Source organism: Podarcis vaucheri, assembly GCF_965113315.1.
Source record: "Podarcis vaucheri genome assembly, chromosome: 6".
Taxonomy (NCBI): Eukaryota; Metazoa; Chordata; class Lepidosauria; order Squamata; family Lacertidae; genus Podarcis; species Podarcis vaucheri.
In genome coordinates, this window is record NC_138764.1 from 10,388,909 (window position 1) to 10,413,638 (window position 24,730).

General features: G+C 47.4%; 3 protein-coding genes across 8 annotated transcripts in view; 1 reads left to right on the forward strand and 2 right to left on the reverse strand.

Moving 5' to 3' along the window:
* The window catches only part of ABL2 (ABL proto-oncogene 2, non-receptor tyrosine kinase), a gene marked incomplete at its 5' end in the record, with an annotated part of 82,694 nt that extends 59,345 nt beyond the window's left edge, over positions 1-23,349 (forward strand). For all 5 annotated transcript variants that reach the window (XM_082229023.1, XM_082229025.1, XM_082229026.1 and 2 more), the window contains one exon: positions 23,119-23,349. The remainder of the gene's footprint in view (positions 1-23,118) is intronic.
* On the reverse strand, positions 279-17,936 carry TOR3A (torsin family 3 member A). Its single transcript, XM_082229094.1, is given in 10 exon segments — positions 279-1,777; positions 3,792-3,916; positions 5,679-5,854; positions 6,899-7,164; positions 11,764-11,865; positions 13,646-13,927; positions 16,434-16,508; positions 17,518-17,588; positions 17,758-17,810; positions 17,813-17,936. Coding segments are annotated over 10 exon segments (1,518 nt in total). The 5' UTR covers positions 17,930-17,936; the 3' UTR covers positions 279-1,526.
* The window catches only part of LOC309535706 (sterol O-acyltransferase 1-like), a 33,885-nt gene continuing 29,710 nt past the window's right edge, over positions 20,556-24,730 (reverse strand). Inside the window, exons 16-17 of one of the 2 annotated variants that reach the window (XR_014221347.1) lie at positions 22,404-23,923; positions 20,556-21,107 (exon numbers count right to left, since the gene is read on the reverse strand). Coding sequence is in view for 1 of the 2 variants with exons in the window: in XM_082229088.1 (XP_082085214.1) it covers positions 23,867-23,923 (57 nt within the window). In the remaining variant the exon portion in view is untranslated. Of the gene's footprint in view, positions 23,924-24,730 lie in introns of both variants that reach the window. The other variant, XM_082229088.1, reaches the window with a different exon arrangement.

Sequence of the window (24,730 nt, forward strand, 5' to 3'; positions counted from 1 at the left end):
TTTCTAGTGCAGAAGAAAGGGTGATTCGGGTGGTTCCTGCTGTTTTATTTTTAGCAAGTGCTTCAGATGCAAGTTTTCAAGAATGAGGAAGCTGCACACCACAGCAGACTATGGCACAGAGCAGAACAGTTTGGGGGGGGAAACCTAATAAAAGGTTGGCACCAAATTATTGAGGGTCTTGAGGACACTAAAATAGCTCAAGAGGAAGTTAGATTCAGTGCACAAGCCATGGGTTAGCCTCTTCTGCTGCCCACCCTAAACCAGAGGAATAGTTTGGATTAATTTACAAGTTTGTATTGTGAGGAAATGAAATTGTACCAGCCTCACCCACCAGGCATGCTTGAGCTGCCTCTAGGACTGGTTGATGTCCATGCATGGGTTAATGTTTGCCCAGGGCTTATGTGTGGAGGCTTGAAATGTTAGCTCATTACTAAATTCCTTTATCATTCTGGCCTGTGTTCCTCCCTGCCAAGCAAGCACTGCATCTCTTTAAGGTGGGCTAAGCAGGAGGACACACCTGGCCAATGTGAGGCTGCTGCACTCTCTAAAGTACGTCCAAAGTGGGCCAGAACAAGCCTCAGGATGCCAAGCTTGACCACCCTGTGCTTTGTATTGTGGCAGAAATGGGTAACGGTGCCAAGTTTAAATTCAGAAAGATGCAGGTTTGCAAAACCAGTGAACGTTGGCTCATGCAAACAGTGTTTGCTTTTTATCTCACACTGACTAAGCTTTATTGCTCAACTTCCGCGCTGAGCTTTTGGCACTTGTCGCTGCCTCCCACCCCATACCCATCCAACACAACACACAGACTTTGAGTTGAGTACACCCTGATGGTGTCCTGGATTTAAGTCCCTTAGCAGATTAAAAATCAAAAATTGCAAATGTGCATTCTCCATGGTGTACAGATATACAGGGAAGCACATTAGCCAAAACGTTGCAGCAGATTACTTGCTGCAGTATGCCCGCATCCTTTAAAAGCCGATTATTAAGTACTGTGAAGGTAAGTACTACCTCTCCAAGTTCAGGGCAAGTCCCCTCATTCATGCAATAACTCGGAGGCATTTCTTGCATTGTAAGCAAATATTCCAGCTCCTTATTCAGTCACACCCCTAAAGGGGCAGAGGAGGATGTCATGTCTCCTTTCAGATAACCGCCAAAAGAAATCTCAGTCTTCAAGACAAAAAGGAAGCAGCGTTCAACTCTACTTGCTGCTGTAGTTTCTCTGCCTCAGGACCTGCCTAAATGCCCACCATTTATTCCAAAGCAGCGCATGAAAATGTCCTTTTCAACAGCACCATTGATGTTGATTCCTGCTGCATAGTGCCTACTCATTGGCAATGTCTTCACTTGCTGACGCATGTTCCTCCACAGGCTTCAGAATTATTGCGTTCCCCCAGTCCAGCAGCCCCCACATTGTAGGGGATTTAATGCCCGGTGTCAGTGAAGTAAACACCTCTCGATTCCTGTGGAAGAGGAAGTAGAGCAGGTTGCATTGCAGCCCTTTGTGCAGCCAAACTCCGACAACATCAGGGAAGGAAGTAGTTTATACGCTGAGAGACTGACTTGCAACCCTGGGCTGAGAAAAGTTTCTCCTCCTTGGGGACAAACACCATCATCCTTGCAACCTCATCCAGTGCCTCTTCGGTGAACTGAAGGCCCCTGGCAAGGAAAGCATCTCTGGCACACAGCTTCACGTGGCGGAACTCCAAGGGCAGGAAGGGTACCAGGAAGTCTATGAGATTCTCTTCCAGAAGGCGGTTGTGGGCATAACCCTCATCTGGAGGAAAAGAAGTGGAAGGGGAGCATAAGACAATTTTCCTCCCTTTCCCCCAAGGTATTGTGTCTCCAGGTTGCCACAGAAACTGGCTAGGAAAGACTGCTGCTTTCCTAGCTGAGTTGGGCATGGGTTGTTTGTACAGGAACATCAGCGTACGTGGCCTTTAGTGGAGTAACAAAACAGATAGAATGCTCTCCCAGAGATCTTAACAGTCTAAATTTTGGCAGCAGGAGAAGACAAGGGAAGGGGAAGAGCAGGAGAGACAGTGGGAAGGAAGCATAAAAAGTAAAGGTAAAGGGACCCCTGACCATTAGGTCTAGTCGTGGCCAGCTGGGGTTGTGGCGCTCATCTCGCTTTATTGGCCAAGGGAGCTGGCATACAGCTTCCAGGTCATGTGGCCAGCATGACTAAGCCGCTTCTGGCGAACCAGAGCAGTGCACAGAAATGCCGTTTGCCTTCCCGCTAGAGCGGTACCTATTTATCTACTTGCACTTTGACGTGCTTTCGAACTGCTAGGTTGGCAGGAGCAGAGACCGAGCAACAGGAGCTCACCCTGTCGCGGGGATTCGAACCACCGACCTTCTGATTGGCAAGTCCTAGGCTCTGTGGTTTAACAGAGGAAGGAAGCATGGATTTTAGCAATGCAGTTAACATTTCCAGTGAATTTATAGCTGCTCCAGCAAGCGCTGCTTTATCCAAAGGAGCTCTTGACATTATGTGTCAGTAAAGGTAAAAAAAAGGTAAAGGACCCTTGGATGGTTATGTCCAGTCTAGGGTGACTATGGGGTTGCGGCATTCATCTCGCTTTCAGGCCGAGGGAGCAGGGCCGTCTTTAGCATATGCGGTGCCGGGGTGCAAAGATCTAGCCAGCGCCCCCAAATTTAGGGCGGCCTGGAGGAAGGGAAGCCTGCACCGTGGTGGGCTGCAGGTTCCCCAGGCGGGAAAGGAGTGCGCACATCTGGCGGAGCTGACCCCCCCCCGGCGCCAGGGGAGGGGTTACAGTGCGGCCCTTTGCCGGCCTGAAGGGTCCGTCTGTTGGGCAGGGAGGGGAGAGGCTGAGATGGGACTCGCCTCGCTGTCTATTCTGCCTCCTGCTCCTCCAGGCACAGCTTCTCCCAAGGTATCTGCTGCGCCAGTGGCTGCTGCTTCGATGCCAAGCCCTACTCGGACTTGGCCTGAGGCACCGCTGCTGCTGCGAGGTATGGCGATGGCCCTCACTGCTGCTGCCGCCCCTTGTCCTCCGCGGGAGCCGCAGCTTTCCCCTCTGCTCCTTCCTTGTCCTCCTCCCTCAGCCGGGGCTCCGGGCAGTGGTGGTGGTGGCGGTCGTTGCTCGGTCTCAGAGGTGGTGGTGGCGGCACTGGAGATGGAGTCGCCAAAGAGAGGGCCCCTGTCACCCCCCAGAATTCTGCGCCCTGGTGCCCTGCACCCCCAGGTAAAGGCAAGGGAGCAGGCGTTTGTCCACAGCCAGCTTTCCAGGTCATGTCGCCAGCATGACTAAGCCACTTCTGGCAAAACAGAACACCGTGACGTAAGCCAGAACACACAAAAACACCGTTTACCTTCCCGCTGCAGCGGTACCTATTTATCTACTTGTACTGGTGTGCTTTCGAACTGCTAGGTTGGCAGGAGCAGGGACAGAGCAATGGGAGCTCACTTTGTTGTGGGGATTATGTGTCAGTAGACACTGGCTGACCACAGCATGCGTCCTTGACAGGATATGCCATCTCCTTGCGTTTTCAGATGCACACTTAAACCAGGGATGGGCGAGTGCAGCTCCCATCAGCCCCATCTTGACGAATTCCGCAACCTTGGAGCTTCCCCACCCTTGATGTAAGCCATCATCACATATGAAGCATGTGTTTTTGCAACAAATGCTTTGATACAGGTTCACAATGCAGTGTCTACAGGAAAATGTTGATTCTTTGGTGATGCGTGAAGCAGTCCCTTAGAACACTACGGGGAAAGAGAACTTCGCAAATCCTGCCTACTGTGTCAGGATCCAGGGGCGTCTCACCTGTGGACTCCAGCAGCTCCGTCCGTAGGTACTGTTCTAAGGAATCCATGGTTATTTCCTCTCTGGCTCGACCGGCACGCCAGAAATCAAGAGCCACCTCATTAATGATGTTGCTGCCGGTGTTACTGAGAGGGAAGAGAGAGAATTATTTTTGAGTTGGACCGACAGAATGAGGAGGCCACAGCTAGGGAAAATAACTTTGCCACACAACCTGTTCTGCGTTCAACCATCGTGACAAAGGTCCCAAACCAGGGATCAGCAACTTTGGGAAAGTCCTAGTTAACTTCCATGCGCAGATGCAAGAATAGAAGGTGCTATAGCAGGTTGCATGGAGGGGCTACATCTCTTAAGAAAATCGCCAGCAGCTGTCTGTGTAATAATTTATGTTGGAAATGGACTGGAAGAAATTTAAAGACTATTTACAGAAATGTTGTAAAATTGATGAATGTTAGAAGAATGTTGGAAAGAAATTAAGGGGTTTCCAGCTGTAATGCAGATACGAAAGAAAAAAAGTTTACAAATTGGTAAAAGCTTAATGGTAAGGATTTGCTGAACTAACAAATTGAAGTGGAATACAAAGAAGGGAGGTATGAGGAGGTCTGGGGAAATAAGCGTAAGAAAGATATGTTATGGAAAATTGTTTGTTTTTTAACTGTTTTTATGTTGTATTTTGTATTTTGTTTTTTCCCCCTTTATTTTTCATTTTTATTGTTATATTTTAAAAACTTTAATAAATATCTTTTTTTAAAAAATAATTTATGTTGGAAATGGTTGGTCTCCTGGCTTACACTTGGGGTAGGAGGCATGCCCTGTTCCCTGGCTTCAGTAGACCCCTTCCCTACCCTGAAGGTCATGGAAAGTCTAGCATGGAGCACATAGGGTGCAGAGGTGGAGCTAGGCAAGCCTTGGCAAGGAGAGCGCATGGGCAAGCAGGCAGGCTCCGAGCCAGAGCGCAGAGGCGCAATTTCCCCCTTCCAGGCCTGTGCCCTTGGTGGTGGCCAACCTGACCCCCCCCCCCCCCGCGCAGAGGAAAACACAATGGTACAGCTAGCTTGGCCTGTGTTCAGAGCACTTAACGTAGCCTGCAGGTGAGAAAATGAAGGCTGAAGGGAGATTTAAACCAGCAATACCTGGTTTGCACCTTCAGCCATTGCAATATATCTCCTTTTGTATTGGGGATGCAGCCAGGAGGGCAGAGGACATGGCAGTGATATGGTTCCACAGCCCCGGCTGGAGGTTGACATAGTCCTGGGCAGCTGCATGTTAGCAAATCCCCAGCTGTGTTTGCAGGAGATGCTGAACAGCACGCAACTCTTGGCCCGACTCCAACCTACCCCCCAAAAGTCAGCAAAAAAACTGGCACAAATCCCAACAGCTTCAAAGCACCAGACATCAAGGGACAACAAGCTATCAAAACAGACATTTCCACATTCTTTTTCGTAGATAAGGATGAGTACCAAGAGCAATTCAGATTTCAGCGAGAGTAGGTAAAGTTCTCAACGCGATTCAAAGGCCTCGTCTTGGATATGGATTCAGAAAAGCAGTTTCTTTTGAGACTGATACAACTCTTCCCCCACCCACCCCAAACAGAAATGCATGTCCTTCTGCTTGCATATTTTGGGATGGAACCCGCTGGATATTTCACAGCAGATATTGCTTATTGCATCAAACTGCTAAGCTGGCCAGCACTGGAGGTTTTCCTGAGGATCTGCAGCATGTCGCCTACGGCAGGGAGAGGAACTGCTTGGGAAAGATGGATGCATCCCAAGGTTTTCACCTGAACAAGCTTATAAACTTCTCTTCAAACTCACATATTGGAAACTCACATATGGAAAAAGAGACCCCTCTCTGGTACATCGACTACAAAAAAAGAGGGGAGGTAATCACCTGAGGAATAAGAAGATGGATCTCCGGTAATCCACTGTATCAATGCTGTCGTAGTGATCCATGTAGGGTTTCAAGCCATCTAGGAGGTCATCGTGAAGCTTCTCTGCCTCATCAAAGATGAACAGTGACTGCTCACACCCTTGGACCGTCTCACTGATCTGCTTTGCGAGCTGAACCTGAGCAGCCAAAGGAGACAGGCATGAGTCTCGCAGCAGGAAATGAATTTCATAGGATTTATTCCCCACCTTTTAGGGCAGGGTGAAGAGGGCCTTTGGTTCTCTGGATTTTGCTACACTCCAGTTCCTATTGGCCCCAGTCAATGGTCGGGGAAGGAAGTGGTGGTTGTCCAGCAAAATCTAAAGACTGCAGGCTCTGTTACGATATAGAAGCAATGCGGCCGCGAGCTGGCAGCTTGAAAGCAAAACATAATGGGAATGTTGGGACTGTTTCCGTGGGAAACAAAGGGACAGTCTATTCACAGTGCGAAGCACCGGAATTAGCTCAGAGTGTAATATGAGCTGTACAGGAAGTACAGTAGGTGGAGTTTCTCTCTCTGCTGTTGGAGTTTGAAGAGAGCAGACGTGTTTTTCTGTAACACTGCAAAGACAGAAATAAAGGCATGTAAATACGTTTCTGTCTATCTCTTTCCCCTGCCTGGGGGGGGGGCAGGAAAGAGTGGTGTGTTCTCCTCACACTGAGGAGGATCGCCGATCGTGACCTCTGCCTGGATCCTGCCGGAGAATACAGACAGGGAGGTCAACCGGTGATTCAAGCTGACCTTGCCTGGAGAGTGGCCAGTTTCTCCTGATAATGGCTTGAATCCCAACAGGCTCTCCTCCCCTGTTTTAAGGAATAAACCTTGCATGGCCAGTTATTGCAGTACAAGCTATCAAACAATAAAAACTTGAAGCCAATAAATTGAGCAACGAAAAAGAAAGTCATGTCATGAAGCCAGTATAAAATCATAAAAGCTGAGTGGCACAAAATGGTTTTAATTACAAGCCACATCACCGTGGGGGTGGGGTGTAGGCAAATGCAGACAAAAAGTGATTTGGGAGAGGAGGGAGGCTGCACTGTAAGGTTAGAATTCTGCCACAGTTCTATGATGGCACTTTACAAAAGTTAAGAATTGAGGAGCAAAGAGGGACACTCATTCAACACTGAAACATCAAAACAATCAGTACACTGGTTAATTATCTTCTGAGAAAAATTCCCCTCACCTTGTAAATATCCACATACTTGGAATGGGGGAAGTGAAATGGTGAGATGAAGACTTTGACACAGTCACTTTTCAAGCCATCCTGGTAAAGGTGTTCTGCCATTATCCGGGCCACGAAGTTCTTGCCTGTGCCAGACCAGCCGTGGAAGGAAAGGGCCAAGGCTTTCTCTGGCTGAGGGGTTTCCAGGAAGCCTTGAACAGCTTTCAGAACAACATCTTTTGCTAAGTGTTGCCCATGGAGTCGCCTGCCCAGCTCCAGCTCCAACCCTGGTGGTGAATAAAAGGGAATGAAATCCTTTGCATATCATTTTGTGGTTGAGAGAAAAGGCACAATGGAAGGAGGGCAGTATTGCTAGAAATTCATCACTTAAGAGGAGGTCTCTGGGTGCAAGTGTGTGATGATTCCATAGAACTGTAGAGAAGTCACAAACTCCACCTTTCAAAGACCTTCATCTTCCTTTAAACAAGTTACACCAATACTGCTGGGAAACTGGGCAAGGGCAGGTGAGCAGAAAATGGGCTTCCAGTGGTTAGTAATGGTGTTTCTTGAGTTTTGTAATCTCTTGAGTTTACCAGTGATTAGCAGCAGGAGGATAAATGTAAAATTGTTAAAAGAACAGCAGCAGACTAATCCATGCAAAATAAGAGGAGATCTGGCAAATTTGTATAATTCCCCCAGCTTTCTTTGTCACAGAATCATTTGTATTGCTAGACAACTTGAGATATTCAAAGGGGTATCTGTTCAGTCCTAAAAAGATGAAAGACCACAACAGGCTTCATTTGAGAGTCTCCACTTTGTGGTTTTTTTAAACGCAATTGAATTAGGGCCCATTGTCCCAGTGGGACAAAGTTAATAATGAAAACTCTGTCCATTTATTTCCTTGGGATTTAATTGCAGCTGATTTCAGCTGAATTGGAGCCTTTGTGTTTTACAAGGGTTATTTGTAGCCACAGAAAGCTCTGAGGAAACTACTCACTTGTTGGCCAAACCGCAACAGCAAGTTCACTGCCATTCCCAGGCTGTTAGGATGTAGGAGGCAAATGGTAAACCAGGTGTGCGTTCCCAACCTGATTGGCAATCCAGCCAATCAGGGTACAGGAATTAACATGCAACACAATTAGCATTACCAAATCAGCTGGGCTTTGTCCCTGAAGCCTAGTCACAACCATAGGTTCTTCCTGAGTCTGCACAATTGATGTGGGCTGATGTATACAACATCAATGTGTGGCGCAGAAGGCAAGGAGACAAATGAGTGTGGAAACAACTTGTTTTGTGAGTCAATAAAATATTATTTTGGGGGTGGGAGGAGGGAAAGATTTCATGGGGAGGAGGCAGAAGGGATGAACATGGTTTAAATTCACCCCTCAATGACTTGGCAGTCTTTGGGCATGGGGTGGGGGCTTTTTCTAAGTCCCACCTTGCATTTTGATGGATGAGGAGAAGAGAATGTTTGTGAGTGTTGGTTAGCTGGCTGTTATCATGTTTTATTTTGTTTGGGTGACATGATAAAATGTGCCAGGTACATACAGGCAGAGACTTGAAACTTATTTCATTATCTATGGGTGTGTTTTTTTGCGGGGAGGGGAAATAAATAAGGGGCTTAAAGCTAAAGGGACCCCTGACCATTAGGTCCAGTCGCGGACAACTCTGGGGTTGTGGCGCTCATCTCGCTCTATTGGCTGAGGGAGCCAGTGTACAGCTTCCGGGTCATGTGGCCAGCAGGACTAAGTCACTTCTGGCAAACCAGAGCAGTGCACGGAAATGCCGTTTACCTTCCCGCCGGAGCGGTACCTATTTATCTACTTGCACTTTGATGTGCTTTCGAACTGCTAGGTTGGCAGGAGCAGGGACCGAGCAACAGGAGCTCACCCCGTTGCAGGGATTCGAACCGCCGACCTTCTGATCGGCAAGCCCAAGCTGCACAGTGGTTTAACCCACAGCGCCACCCGGGTGCCTAATTAAGGGGTTTAGAGGGAGAGAAATAGAATCATAGAATTGTAGAGGTGGAAGGGATTCTGAGGATCATCTAGTCCAACCCCTGCAATGTATAAATTTGCAGCTGTTCCATACAGGGATCGAACCTGCAACCCTGGCGTTATCAGCACCACACACTAACCAACTGAGGTAGGGAGGCTTGGTTGGCAGGGTGAGGAAACAGTTTTCAAAAAAACGGCAGGCCTCCCATTCAATCCCTTCTTATCAGGAGAGGAGGATTCCCTTTGTATTTGCTCAACAGAGGGAGAGAGAGATGGCAGGGCTTGTAGTGTGTTTGATCCTGAGGTCAAGGGCTTCTGGAGGAAGCACCTCCCAAAATCCGTACTTTTCGCACCATAACACTCAGTTTTTCCCCCCTAAAAGGTAAAGGGAAATGTGTGTGCGCGTTATGGAGTGAATGCAGGCAGGAGGAGCCGCTCTTGCTGGCTGTTCGGCAGCCTCTCTTCCTTCGCATGGCTCGCTGAGAAGCCAGCAACAGCTGAGCAACAGCTGAGTGTCAGGAGACAGCCTCTCTTCCTCCTGTCTGCCTGCTCTATGGCTTTTTGGCGAGGTGGGAGAAGGGAGGCAGCTCGGGAGCCGGCAAGAGCTGCGTGCAGCGTGTAAAAGCCAAGGTGGGGAAAGGGAGACAGCCTCTCTTTCTCAGTGTCTGCCTGCTCTATGGCTCTCCCTTACACAAATGTAAGCTGCTCTTACTCTGCTTTCTTTACAATGAGCCGGAAGGAGGGACAAAGAGGGCATCCCCTTCCGTCCCTCCCCCAGCACCTCACCGGTAAATTCAAACAAAGCGGCTTACAAGGCTCATGTCCCTGAGTCGTCTCCTCCTCTTTTTGCTCCGGTTGGAGGCAAGGCAGCTGCACAAATGTGAGTTCCCCCTCTCTCTTCCTTCCCTCCCTCCCTCCCTCTTCCAACTTCAAAAAATATTGGGGGGCAGCCAGGTAAGCCCCACCTCACATACTACAATGGGGGGTGGGGGATGACTCCTTCAAATATTTAATGGGGGGGGGTGAAGGCACCTATGCCCATAGGTGTTGGCTGCTGTGATGAGTCCTTGGGGTTCACAGAAGACTAGAAGAGTACTCGAACCTAAAATTCTCTCTTCATTTGTTAATGACAGTGATGATGGTTCTTAATGCCACTGTTGACTGCTGTTCACTTTACATGGTTGTAATATGATTCTGATATACCGGTTGTTTATTAAATAGTTTAGTACAACATTTGATTCAGAATATTTTTTTTCTTGTTTTCCTCTTCTAAAAACTACGTGCGTGTTATGGTTAGGTGCGTGTAACAGAGCGAAAAATACGGTATTTAGCTGGGAATTGGCAGGGCAGGTTACTCTGCATGTGCTACTAGTCAGTCCTAGGCAAATGCTCCTTACTCGCCCACCCTCCAGTTTGTCGTGCAAGGGAATCCCTGATTTTGCACAATGAGAACAGTGGTCTCTTCTTGCAGGCAGGAAATATGGCAAAAGGGTTCAGGTCTGGAATTCCCCCCCCCCAAATATATATATATATATATATATATATATATATATATATATATGCTTTCGTAGATTTTCACGGGTATAGGAATGCAGGTTTTGGTGTCTTCGGGTGTCTTCCCGTGTCTTCGGGAGACACCCCGACTCTTACACGGGAAGACACCCGAAGACACCAAAACCTGCATATATATATATATATATATGCTGGTGCTTCCTCACAATAAGAGTTCTGTCTTCCTGTGCAACTCTATAACATGTCTGCGCAGAAGTGACCCCCACTGAATTTAGTGGGACTTACTTCCATGTAACTGGGTATGGAATTTTGAATCTTTCCTATTTTATCCCGAAAATGATAGTCATCATTTAAGATTTTTTTATATAATCCACAGGTTTTAGTGAGAGAGGCTGGGTTGTGCTTAATTCTTTCACTGTGAGACTCAAAATAGAGGTGGGTATCCTATGAAAAAGCCACCCAGGTGTAGCTGAACTACAACTCCCAGCATTCCTGATCACTGACCCCACTGGCTGGGGCTGGGGTTCAGCAACATCTGGAGTACATCTGCATTTCAGAAAAATGTAGTTTTTCTTCACCTGTAAGAGGCAGAACAGGGACACTGCAGCTGAACATTTCCAGGGTGCCTTTTATCTGCTAGGCTTCTTTCTATCTGAGAGTTATTTTGGGGACTTAGAACTTCTTACTCACCAGTGCTCACAGGATTAAACAGAGAAAATTAAGAGTTGCAGTTTATGCTGCTATCCTAAGCCCCACTTCCTTGGCACTTTCTTCTGAGTAGACATGACTTTTGTGGCATAAAAACCCACTCTAGCCAGAACACAATAAATGTGTTCATTATTTTTGTTGGGAGCAAATCTTTTTCTATTTACAGTCTTCATAAATGGTGATTATTACCATTACTATTGTTGTCATCCTCCTTTTTGGTGTAGCGGTAATAAGGAGTGTAGCCTTAACATGATTTATTCTCAGACAAGTGAAATAAACCAGCGCTTGCTTTGTGGTGTTTCTAGCTATTTTACAGGACAGACTTAGCTGTGTTTACTAATGGAATTGTCTGCATCTTATTCTGAAATGAGCTCCACTTGTACTGTGGGTCTTACCCTCATTTTTATGTTGACATCGGTGTTAAGTATAAGTACGACTGCAATGCTTCAGTGTCCAGACTGTCCTTGCAAGGCAGGGTGGGGAGGAAAATCTGACCTCCTTGACCTTGTGCCTATGCCCTTGCCCCTGCCCACCCCTACCCCACATGACCTCCTTAGTTGCTGGGCTGCCCCAGCAGCTCTGATGGGCACCAGGTGCTAGTGTCCCAAAGGCAGTTCATGCAGGGCGTATGTGAAATACTCAGGGTGCCAGGGGAAACACAGTCCTCACCTGTGATGTTGTTGGTCACTCTGCAGTCTCCCGTTGCGCAGCACTTGCCAAAGCTGCAGTACCAGCTGGAGACCATCTCCCTCACCATGGGCAAGCTCCACCCTAGGAGAAAGGCAAGCCAGTTTTGGGAAGGAAAGCCGGGAGCTACCCCAGTGCCCACGACTCAAGCAGGTCATGTCTCTCCACCACCCACCCACCCGCCCTGCATTCATCCTCACAACTATTTTGCGAAGTTGGCCGTTAATATTCTTGATGGAAGAAGTATGTCCGAAATGGGCTTGCCTAAAGCAACCTCTGCCGCTGGTGCACTCTCCCCACCAACTTCCATTGATGGTACCAGAAATGGCAAGGGTTTGTAGGGCAGGCACAAGAGACACTTGTCTGATCTTGCATTTTTTGCAAAAGCTTTCAGCTCCACTCCCCCGGACGTCCTTGCTAGCACTTCTGTTGGATGCCACACTGTGTGCTAATAAAAGGCATCTAAAGGTAAAGGTACCCCTGACCTGTTAGGTCCAGTCACGGACAACTCACTTTATTGGCCAAGGGAGCCAGCGTTTGTCCGCAGAGAGCTTCCGGGTCATGTGGCCAGCATGACTAAGCCGCTTCTGGTGAACCAGAGCAGAGCACAGAAACGCCGTTTACCTTCCCGCTGGAGCGGTACCTATTTATCTACTTGCACTTTGACGTGCTTTCGAACTGCTAGGTTGGCAGGAGCAGGGACCGAGCAATAGGAGCTCACCCCATCGCGGGGATTCGAACTGCCGACCTTTGATCCGCAAGCCCTAGGCTCTGTGGTTTAGACCACAGCGCCACCCGCGTCCCTACAAAAGGCATCTAGGGCTTTCATTATTAAGAAGCAACAACACATGTGAAGACCTCTGCTAGTCCAGCAAGAGACTCAAGCAGTCTGTACGTTTTCCATATCTGAGGGTGGCCTCCCCCACCATCCAATTATTTATCATCACAGGCGTCTGAGAAGTATGACAACTAATAACGGCCTGTTCTGGCATGCAGCAGGGGGAGATGGGAATGCCCTGCCAAGGACTTTACCACTTCAAGCTATGGATGAGGGAACACACTTTTAAAAGTATGCACCTGCTGCCTGAAGTAGTAAGACCCACTCTACACAAGATTTTGCCACTTTACTCTCCAACTTGTGCAGCCTTGCTCAGCTGAGGAGACTGCAGTGCAGAGCCCAAGGTAAGGTGAGATTTGGATGGCTCAGGATTCTATATAAACTTTCTTAGCCAGATTTATTTATGTAATCCTTGCATTCAAGGGAACCTACAAACCACTACAAAAATCATAAACCTGTGTAATAAAAGGCATACATTAACAGAAAAAGAAAACTATATACTAAAACTTGCCTTTTCATATGCTCTTTTAAATTTCTGCTAGCCACTTTTTGGAGGCAGGAGTGATATTATCCAGAGCCAAATTAGGTCATTGTTTGCTTACAGTAATCACTGCTCCCCTTATAAAGTGTGCAGTGCAATGTACAATATATGCAAAACAGCATCAGGATGAACATATGAAAATGATTAAAAGTCAGTTTTTAAAAAGCAACAAACCCCTAACTCTGATCATAATACACAGCTCTGAAACGCACTACTCACAGGGAGACTAACACGCAGTGCAATGCTAGAAGTAAGTTCCACTAGGTAAAAACGGGAATCGCTACAGAGAAGTGAGTATAGGATTGCAGTCTTAATATGTGGCCCAAAACGAAGAATTGAGAGACCGCTCAGACCATCCACTACATGCACACATATTCTTCCTTGCTCAGTGAGCTAGGACGAATTCTAAGAAGCAGCAGCTGCCTCTTTAATCTGTGCAAAAGCAACTGTCGGGAAGAAAAGGAAAGGCTGTGACATCTCTTTACCTTGGTGTTCCACGATGACCGTGCCTCTTCTTTCTTCCTCTTCTTCCTCCTCCTCCTCCATCATCACCGTCCTCATTCTCTCATTCTTCTCTGCCACTTCTTCTTCGCAGTCCTCCTGCCACAGCCGGCAGGCCAGGAGCTGCCAATATCTCCTGGACAGCGCCCTCATGGTCCCCAGGTGACTCCTCAACCGCTCGTAGTGTTCGCTGCCCTGCAAGGCTGAGCTCTGCGCTGCGTCTCTGCGCTCCCATGGCTTGCTTTGCCTCGCCTGCCCCTGTGCTCCTGTCAGCAAAAAGCAGAGGCACAAACACAGCAGAGGGCTGTAATGCAAAGCCCTACACACCATGGCGCTGGGAAGGAGGGTGACAGGAGCACGTTAGCCACAAAGCCGGTTCCCTTTGCCTTGTTCTGGCAGCTGCTGTGACCAAACCTAGCCCTGCAGCTACTTAACTTCCTAATCTGCTTGCCGGGAACAGTGACCTCACTTCCTATCTGCTTCCCATTGGGGTTTCCTTGGGTACAGCCTGTTTACTTGTGACGACACACCGGCACTGAGGAAGGACTTGCCTATGCAAACACAGTTGCAACATGCTTTCTAGCTAGACACACAGCAAAGCTTAAGTCAGAGAGGAAATGCTCCTGTAATCCGTTTCCCACAGGGCAACGAAAGAGACATGTGACAGGTTTATTGTATTTCTTCGGAGAATCAGTGGGGGAGGATGGATTGAAGCAATCATCGTTGCCCGAGGTATGCACACTCCTTTCTTTTGCCTAGCATCTCTATTCAAAACCCTGAACAAAAATCAATGAGCACAGACAAAGCGAAAGTGAAGAGGACTCAGGTCCATGAAAACTCCTGCCAAAATCAGTTTTAGGCTACCAGAAGATTTCTTGTTGGTTCTGCTGCAACAGGCTAACACAAGGGCAGCCAAGGTGTTTTGTACTGCTATGGGTTAGCAAGGGAACAGGGACCCCCCCCCCAAATCCCAGGTGCAAGGTTTTCTTGGGTGCTGGGGTTTTAATCAGAGCTTTAATTAATTTAATTAATGAAAACCACCATCTGTGCAAGAACTTATTCAGATGTGAACGCTGTAAACCAGGCATAGGCAAACTCGGCCCTCCAGATGTTTTAGGACTACAACTCCCATCATCCCTGACCACTGGTCCTGTTAGCTAGGGATGATGGGAGTTGTAGTCCCAAAACATCTGGAGGGCCGAGTTTGCCTATACCTGCTGTAAACTCTGCAGCCCCTCCACTGAATACTTCAGGTGCTAATATGTATAAAATAAAGCATATTTCCTAAAGCCTCTGTTGTGCCTTGATTTTCCCAAAGGAAACACAACCCTGGGTGAGTGCCTGGGACCCTTTGGAATCTTCCTACTGCTTGGCAGAAATTTGGGGTGGTGCACCACCTTTGTAACAGTACCATAACTCCCACCATTTCCCTGACCATGGCGTGCTGGAGGTCACCCTCTGGAAGATTCAATCTTCAGGCTGTGTTTTCTACAGATCAGTTATATTTATTGTGAGGTAATTAAGTGCTGTGTGCAGTATAAGGTTGGAAAGTGTTGTAAACAAAAATTGCCCTTTTCCCTAATGGGATATCCAAGAGCCCATATAGAGTCCTTACATAGGTTCCCTATTGGTAGGAGAAAATAACAGAGGCCAACCAGAGAATATTGCGAAGCAAAGCAGCTAGTAAGCCTGATCTTTATTGATCTGTTGCAACAGGGTGCTCCCCTCACACACAGGAAAGGAGAACCCAGAACAATGGCGGACAAGGCCTTATATGGACTTTTGAAATTGCCACCCTGTAGATCAAGACCACCCCCAGAAACATCATACATACTACATACATCACAGAAGGGGTGTAATCTAAGACCACCCCCCAGATACATCATACCTACATCACAGAAAAGGCGGTCTAAAACAGAAATTTGAAATTTGTTTTTCTCCTGTCCTTATTTATCTCCTGTCTGGCAGGTTACTTGATTGGATACCCTGCTTACTAGATTGGATTGCCTGGGGAGCCTTGCCAGTCTTTTGTAATGATAAATACTTAGTTCCTGGGCCATGTCACAAGTTCACACCCTATTCAAACACAGACATACCCTTAAGACAGGATTTGTGAAGGAAAAGACAATGGGGAGGCTTTTCCATTTTCCTTTGACCTTGCAGAGAAAACACTTGGTCAGTTTGGGAATCAAAAATGGTTCCAGGTCGGTCTTCCTGTGCTTGGTTGGTACACTTATGAACATTGAACATATATCTAAGACCTCAAAATTCCTTTCACAAAAGAAAAGGGGGGGGGTAGCTAATATTCGTCTACTTAGTGTGTGGGGGGGGGGTTGTGTCAGCATCACTTGGGAAGGTTCTCTTTCTATCAGCTTGTTATATTTCCTTGATAGTGAGAGAAGTGGGGGGTGGCCTGGCCTAGGGTGTGGTTGGTTGTCTTTGGTTGGCTCCAGGGAGATTTGTTTGTGTGTATGGGTCAAGTTAGCCATATTGATTCACATGCTGTTGGTGGATTCTTGTTGGGCTGTGTATGTACTAAAGGGGTGATGGTGTCCTCTTCTATCTGTCCGTGTGTCAGCTTCAGTTTATTGGTTAGCTTTTTTAGTAAGGCCATTTCCCATACAATTTGATACGAAATAAAATAAATAAATAAAATAAAATAATTCCTTCCAGTAACTAACTTAGTTGGTCTCTAAGGTGCTACTGGAAGGAATTTTTGTTTTGTTTTGTTTTGTTTTGTTTTGACTACGGCAGACCAACATGGCTAACTACCTGTAATTTGATAGCAGTGGTCCATGTTTACTCCTGACAGGTCTCTCCAATGTCCAGCTATGATGCTTCTGGCTGCTGAGAGTAGGTGCGTTATGAGCTCTTTATCGTGTGATAGAGGGCCAGTTCTGGGGTGACTTCTAATATCCGTTTAGTTATTTTGCATATTTATTGTATGACTGTTGTCCAGAAGGGTTGGATTTTGGGGCATTCCCACCACATGTGGAGGTGCAGCCTCTCCAGCATTTTTGGTGAGGTTCCTGGGCGTATCAGCGCTAGATTCTGTGGTGTTAGGTACCATCTGTGAGTGAATTTCAGAGTAAGTTCTTATCTTCTGGCTGAGTTAATGTAAATGGCAGCACTGGAGCGAGTCCTTTGTTTGCAGACATGCCGAAATGTTGATTTTGGCTGGCTTGCTCACTGACTCACAGATTGTTGGCTGCTGCATGTATCTGGAAGGGATATATAACCCACATGGATAGACTGTATGACCGTGAGGGATGTGATTCGATTTCAGATTCGGTTTAAGAAGGTATGCTAGCCTGGGGGAAAGGATATAAATTGCAGGAGGCACACACTGTGTTCCTACATTTCTGCTTGCGCTGCAAGCTGCTCCATCTGTGGCCGTTAACCCATTTACAAGGAAGAAGTTGGACTCCTGAATTAGAGTGTCACTTGCTGTCAAGATATACTCTGTTTCACACCACCTTTTCCCTGTAAAACTGAGTGGAGAGAGGCATGAATACTGTCTTAAGCTACATGTATTTGTTTTGAAATGGTCAGTAGATTTAGGGAAACAGCAAGAGGAGGGAGCACTGAAGAATAGGGAATAGCGTGAGGACATTTGGTGGGACTGTTTTGTTTCTATTTTAGTGCTCTGTGTTTTGCTTTTAGAATACACCCGAGTAGGACCCAGGGAGCCCCGTTTCCCGAGACAGTCCCTTTGCTCCTGCCAGGGATGGGGAAGGGGTTTTTGGGGCTGCCTCTCCCCTCATCCCTGGCCAGGATGAGTCTGCCCTCCCGACCCAGGCAGGCTGCCTTCAGAGGTGCTCTGGATCCGGCCCTGATCCCCCTTCTCCGCTCTCACCTCCGCAGAAGGTTCGCGGCCTCGGGGCTGCCGGAGGCTCAGTCCGCCCGCTGCATGGCGACCCCGCTGTCCTGAGGGGGAAGGGCGCACGTGTGAATGGCCTCCCGGGCAGCTCCCCTTCTCCCTTCCCTCGCCCCCTTCCATGAGGACTAGAAGCCCCGCCGGGACCTCGGCCTCGCCCCCCCCCCGCCCGGAGCACCTCGGGGGCAGAAGCGGAGGAGAAGCGGCGCCTCCCTTTACCTCGCTCCGCGCGCTCCCCGTCGGCGTCTGTTGCCATGGGAACCGCGCGCGCCCACGGCAGGCGTCCCTCGCAGCGCCTGACAGGGCAGAGGCCGCTTCCGCCCAGAACTTGCGCCAGGCGCTCCCTGCTTTCATCCCCGCTATCCGCCCGCTTCTCTCTCACGCGCCCCATTTTAGAAAGGTTGCTTTGTTTTGTTTTAAGGCACCGAGTTAGACGCCTTGACAACGGCGATGGGAGCCGGGAAGGGTCCTTGCCCTAAGAAGCAACGGAGCATGCGCGCCAGGAAAGGCCGGTCCGCCGCGCTTGCGCCCAAAGAGAGAAGGAAGGAAGGGCAGTGACGTGTCCGCCTCCCCTGCCAGGCCAAGGACACGCGCGCAGAGGGAGGGAGGGGTCCCTTGTATATTCCCGGAGTCCAAGCCCAGCTGCCAACTCTTCCCTTTTCTTGCGAGGAATCCTATTCGGAATAAGGGGATTTCCCTTGAAAAAAGGGGGAAGTGGACAGCTATGGCACGAATAGTAAAACCCAATTTAGAAAGTGCTGTGTGTCCCCTTGCCGGTCAGAAGAGCCCGTGGCTGTGAATGCAGCTGACAGCCGAGGGGCCACTTAAGGAAGGCGGAGTGGCCTCTTCCTGGATCCGAGGGGCTGCAGCCCCACGCCTTACCCTACTCGATGTCACCACCGCACACTCGCCTGCGGTCCCCTAATTTATGAGGGGGTGATGCCAACAAAGGTCCGTATAGTTAAAGCCATGGTTTTCCCAGTAGTGATGTATGGAAGTGAGAGCTGGACCACAAAGAAGGCTGATTGCCGAAGAATTGATGCTTTTGAATTATGGTGCTGGAGGAGACTCTTGAGAGTCCCATGGACTGCAAGAAGATCAAACCTCTCCATTCTGAAGGAAATCAGCCCTGAGTCCTCACTGGAAGGACAGATCCTGAAGCTGAGGCTCCAATACTTTGGCCACCTCATGAGAAGAGAAGACTCCCTGGAAAAGACCCTGATGTTGGGAAAGATTGAGGGCACAAGGAGAAGGGAACGACAGAGGACGAGATGGTGGGACAGTGTTCAAGAAACTAACAACATGAGTTTGACCAAACTGCGGGAGGCAGTGGAAGACAGAAGTGCCTGGCATGCTCTGGTCCATGGGGTCACGAAGAGTCGGACACAACTAAACGACTAAACAACAACAACGACGCCATAACTGCTGTAGGCAATGGAAAATCTTTCCTGAGACCTGCCTATTGAGCAGTTGTTGTTCCTTTTACTAATATGGAACAGATGCCAGTCTTGATGTCTGTCAGTTGTAATTATGTGAGTCTTGCCCAAGGATATTTTTCTGGAAAGAGATGGCAGAACTGGCCAGGATCGCCTTCTTCATTCCCTTAGAATTGGCCATGGTGTCCCTTGGAGCATAGCTGCCAATGTTTCCCGTTTTTTAAGGGAAATTCCCTTATTCCGAATAGGATTCCTCGCAAGAAAAGGGAAAAGTTGACAGCTATGCCTTGGAGAGGTGCCAGAACTCAGTTCTGGGGAGTTCCAGCAGGAAAAAGGCCCGGTCTTGCCCCTTCCCAGCATTTGACAAGGCAGAGAGCATGACCTGGGTTGCTTGTGGGCCCCTCCTGCCCTCCAAGCGAGATAGGGATAAAACACGGGGTATTGCTGGGTCCTCCAGGGCTCTGCCCCACCCTGTCCCCCAAACTGCAGTGTAGGGATAGCAACACTGGAGGACACGCCAGGGTTTTGCCCTGATCTCTCCACTGCTATTCACCTCACCCTTGAAACCTGCAAAAATTATCAGCGGGTTATCTTTAACCCTTTTCACCACAGCCCACCCCCAACCTCCCATTTAGGGATAATAGGTGACTGGTTTATAAAGGCCTACTCTTCATGCCAGGTTCTGCTATGAATCCAGATGGCCCCTTAGATGGGTTACATATAAAAGCATCTATCACTTCTGACTGGAAAAGGGGAATCATAGTAGGGCAAACTCAGCCTGCTTGGTGGGCATCATGGGAGCCTACGCCTAAGGGCAAAGGTGCCTTAATTACCCCCAATATTTGAGGTGGGCACCCCCACCCCCCAGTTGATGGGCATTCAAATGGTGTGTGTGCACCATATCATGTGATCAGTTTTGCAGGGTGGGGCTTACCTGCCCCCCCATATTTTATTCAAGGCGGCACCCCGGTGGGAATAGAATGCTGAGTGCTTGGGGAGGGGAGCAGAGAAAGAGAAAATCGAAGGGGAAACTAAATGATAATGGCTGAAGCCCTGCTGGACTAGCACACTGAACAGCACGCTGCAGCATTTTCTTGCAAATCCCACGTCTCAATGTACACCACAGATGCGCATAGATGATGATCATGATGATGATGATTTAGATTTGTAGCTGACCCTTCATCCCAAAATCCCAGGGCGGTTCACAGCCGAAAAATACAAAAAGAGAATACAAAATACACCATAAAACAAAAACATAGAATGGAGAATACAGTGGTACCTCTGGTTATGTACTTAAATCGTTCCAGAGGTCCATTCTTAAGCTGATACTGTTCTTAACCTGGCACCACTTTAGCTAATGGGGCCTCCCACTGCTGCCGTGCCGTCGCCACGCAATTTCTATTCTCATCCTGAAGCAAAAGTTCTTAACCCAAGGGACTATTTCTGGGTCAGCAGAGTCTGTAACCTGAAGTGTCTGTAACCTGAAGCGTATGTAACCCGAGGTACCACCGTACCACATTTTCAACCAGTTCGTTGTCTAGGTGCAGTACATCGAGGCTGGAATGAATGCAGGCAGACAAGTTTCATGGATAGCAAAATATATTTCAATTTCTGTAGTACAGTATAGATCACATAATCCCTTGCAAGTAACAGAATAGGTCACAACAGACAGTTCGATACATTTTGGAATCGGTTAACAAGTCTATATCCCACCATCAACAACCTTCCCTGACCCACAATGTTCTCCATATTACAAAAGATGCAAGTGAGGCTTGGGAAGACCATTGCGGTGTCAGGTACAGTTTGTCCTCTTCTCACCACCATCTGTGCAAGAAATTTTTTCCATTGCTCACTCTGAGAAAGAGGAAAACTACAGCCTTGCAATCCAGCACCTTCCAGGTTAACAGGATGCCTCGTCGCAGAGGTACAAAGGTTACAATCAGTTGTGTAGACCATTCGCAAGAGATCCGCAACCATGTTGTGCCCATTCAGTTTACATTCACAGATTCAGTCCCAAAGCATGAGGTTGATTACAATTAGTATACTAATCTTCCCACACGTCCCACTTAGAAAAAAGTACACGCATTTCCCAAAGACAACAGGATTTATTTGATAAAATTCTCAAATTATATTCTGAAGATGGAGGTTGGGGGGGGGGGCTCTCTTTAAACAAGCAGCAGAAAAGGACACAATGCGATGAAAATTCTTTGGGTGGATCCCGGCCATCTTATAATCACAATTACAGTGCCATCATAGACAATTTAAAAACAAGCAAAAAGCTTTTTGGAATGGATGAGTCGACCATGTTAACACTGATTTAGCAATACTACAATCTGCACATATAGTTTGTAATGTTCTAGCAACAGAAATCTCCCTCACACCTCAACTAGAACCTGCAAGTGAGTAGCTTCTAAAAACAGTGTGTTTGTTAAGGGTACTTATCAGACTCCTTCAGAGCTTACAAAGGATGTTGATCCAAATTCAGATGCTCATATTTCCTCATCTTTCTCCAAAAGTGGATACTGTTTCAGTGAATTTTTAAAGTTTTGAACTAGATTAAATACTGTACTTGACGTTTGGCATCTTGAAACTACTGTTCATAATGTTCAATCCAGGTGGCACTTCCCCCAAAATCCACAAAAATTATCAATGACACACCCACCTTAGTCAAATAAACCTGGAACACATGGCTTAGCTAAATGGCAATACACTTGGGTCATATCAAAGTACTGATTAAAATTAGCACACTTATCACGTAAACTGTTTTCTGCAGCATAAATCAGAATTAAGTTTCTTTTTATTTTTTGCTGCGGTTAGATGACATGAGAAAAGTCGCCAGCACCTAGAATTTACTAGGGCACCAAATTTAGGACAATACAAAGGAGAGCAGCTCAAGAACACAAAAAACTTGCATTTCCCCTATGTGCCTACGCTAGTATATAGCACTCACTCCTTTGCACTCTTAGAACATGTCAGAAATGCACTTTAGGGTGGCTGAGAGAAAAGCTCCAAATTATAGACTACACAGTGAACAGTCAGCAATATAGGGGTATTGTTTTTCACAATGACACAGTCCCTCCTTTTGTAGCTCTAAGCACACCACCCACCCAAGGCTGTCTCACAAATTAAACCAGCGTTTTCAGTGGAGCAGCATGATCACTGCAAGCCAACACACACTCCAGGTTCTTCAACACAAACTGCATTTGCCCTCCAAATCGCTGCAGTAATCCTCAGTGAGGAATGCAAAAAACTTAAAACTGGACATGTAGCAAAGGGCAGCATTTCGCTGCTTATAAAAGTTTAATCCACATAGCACTGTGGGGATCCCCCTGATCAAAACTGGGAGCCTATTGTTAAAGCTCCTCAGCGCTTTGCCACAATTCCAATCCCCACTGGGGCTCGACAGATGCTATTTATTTTCAAAAGAACTAATTGCATAAACAGCATCAGGTCCGCTTGGGTCCTTAGCTAGAGAGCAGGAACCCCTGAAGACACTGGTTCTGGTTAAAATGGGAATGATGTAGCCCTTAGTAGCAGACAGCACCCACTTTTGGTATAGAAAACAGTCCCACGTGTGCACCAAGGCTTCTGGACCATGGGCCACTGTGTGCATTGCGGTGCTGCCAAGAAGAAAGCAGCAAATAGCCATCCTTGGCAGAGAGAATGCAAGTTACTCACAGTGCAACATGTTTGCAATTTAAGTCGCACCTTAATTGTGGTACTTAATTTAATGCTGCCTGTTTTACTGGATCAGAAGCCAAAGGGCAAAGTGAGCCTGGTAAGGAAAAGACCAACCTTTACTGCTCATATTATTAAGAGGCTAAGTATCCAAAGGAAGATCCTACACCTAAATGGTACACTTCAGCCAGTGAAAATTTATTCAAAAGGGAGGGGGGAGGGAGGAAATAAAGCTTGAAAACAAGGCAAAAAGTTATGACGTACCTTTCGTGACACATAAGAATCAGTAATATTATCCTTCAAAGCAGAAGTTAACAGATTCCATATATCCTAGGCCAATTTACATTTCAACACAACTATTTGTTGTAGCAAATTAAAGGTTGTGGATGAATCAAAACTCATATGCTTACATTAAGGCTACTTCCACGGAAAAGGGTGTAAAACATCTTACTGCTTCTCCAACCAGGTATCCACAAAGTCACATACAAGTGGCAAGTGAACTTGGCCCTCCAACAAGAATGGTGTCCAGTAACACACATCTCCAGACTCAAGCCCTCCTCGCTTTGGCCGTGGTTTGGGAAAGGTAAGAAACCCCAAGTCTCTCTCCCACTCTCCTTACCTTTTCCACACCCCAATGCAAATATCTCTCAAAGCATCTGCCTATACTTGGGATTAGGGAGGAAAGGAGGTTGGGTGGAGACAGTAAATAAAAAGCAAAGTCCGTGTTTGTGGGCCACTGGCTCCATCACATATTGTGCTGTAGCAACAAGCAAAATAATGCATACAAATACTGCGCAAGTGTCCTGTTTCAAAAGGCGATTCGGAAGGACGGTTACGGTCAGACAGGCAAGCCCTAACCCCAATCACAATACTGCCAATTTCAGACAGTTAAGAGAGAAAAGTAGTAACACATAAAAGTACTGTTTGCAATAGGCAAAAAACTTCACCGGAAATTCCTTCGCCAACCTTTCAGTAGGTTTCATGACCAGCATGGAAATGGCTCAGGTTGGAGCTGCCGAAGGAAAGAGAACCACCTGCCAGGCCACCTGCAGCCCTAGCTGCCTTGAGTGACAAAATGCCATCATTTGCCATAACTAAAGACAGTTTCCCTTTAAAAAGTCTGCAGTCGTTTTAACACGCTAGCCCAACTTGTTGTCATTGTTTAAAAGACAAGCATCTTCTGGCCTTGACGCGGAGGGATATCCCAAAGGGTGTCAGAACTTAAGATGGCAAGTCCAGGAACGCGGTTTCACATAGTCAAGGAAAGTGGGCTATAAAACACAAGAGGAACAGTAATGTTAGGCAGGAAATGCTGGGCACTTTCACTTCTGTAGAGTTATCCGTTAGCCATGTGAACAAATGCCAGTGATGAAACCAAAGTGTTTTACTTTGCTGTCTCTCAAGCCTGGGCGGCCACCCAACTTGCAACAGCCAATCTAGGCAATTAGAAGTGGGGTGCAGGTGTGTGGGTGTGAAGGCTTGCCCTTCCCAATAAGACCCCCCCCCCTTCAGGGCAGCTTCACCCAAACGCTTTAACTCTCTGAATGGCAGGTCTTCCAGGTCAAGCAGAATTGCTAAGGTGTCTGCAATCCTGAAACTACAGTCCTACTTGGCTCCAGCTACTATGAATCAGCCCCAGGGGGTTATGCATATGCATGTGGGCTGAATTGGCACTGCATATTAAATAAGGAAAGGTAGTGGGCACTGCATATTAAATGCGGCAAAGATGTCGTGAATTCTCTTTGTTTGAACCCTGCAGATCCAAAGATGCAGAGAACACAGCAAGTAGAATGAAGAAACCACTGGGCTCCGCTAAGGCCTTTCACTCTTTTCCATTACCTTCCTCTCCCTCCCTTCTTTACTGCCCCCTTTCACCCTCTAAGAACCTTTGGCTTTCATCTCTCCAGAAGGGTAGAAACTAGCTCAGAAATTTACAGTATTCATATAAAAAGACATGGAGGAAGTTTCAAAGCTGTTGGTTTTTTGCTGACCCTGCTGCTTGTTATTCTTGTTAGAAAGAAACCTCTACGGTAGCTATTCTGGGCAGAATGCAACCTTCTAAAAAATCTGAAAGAGGT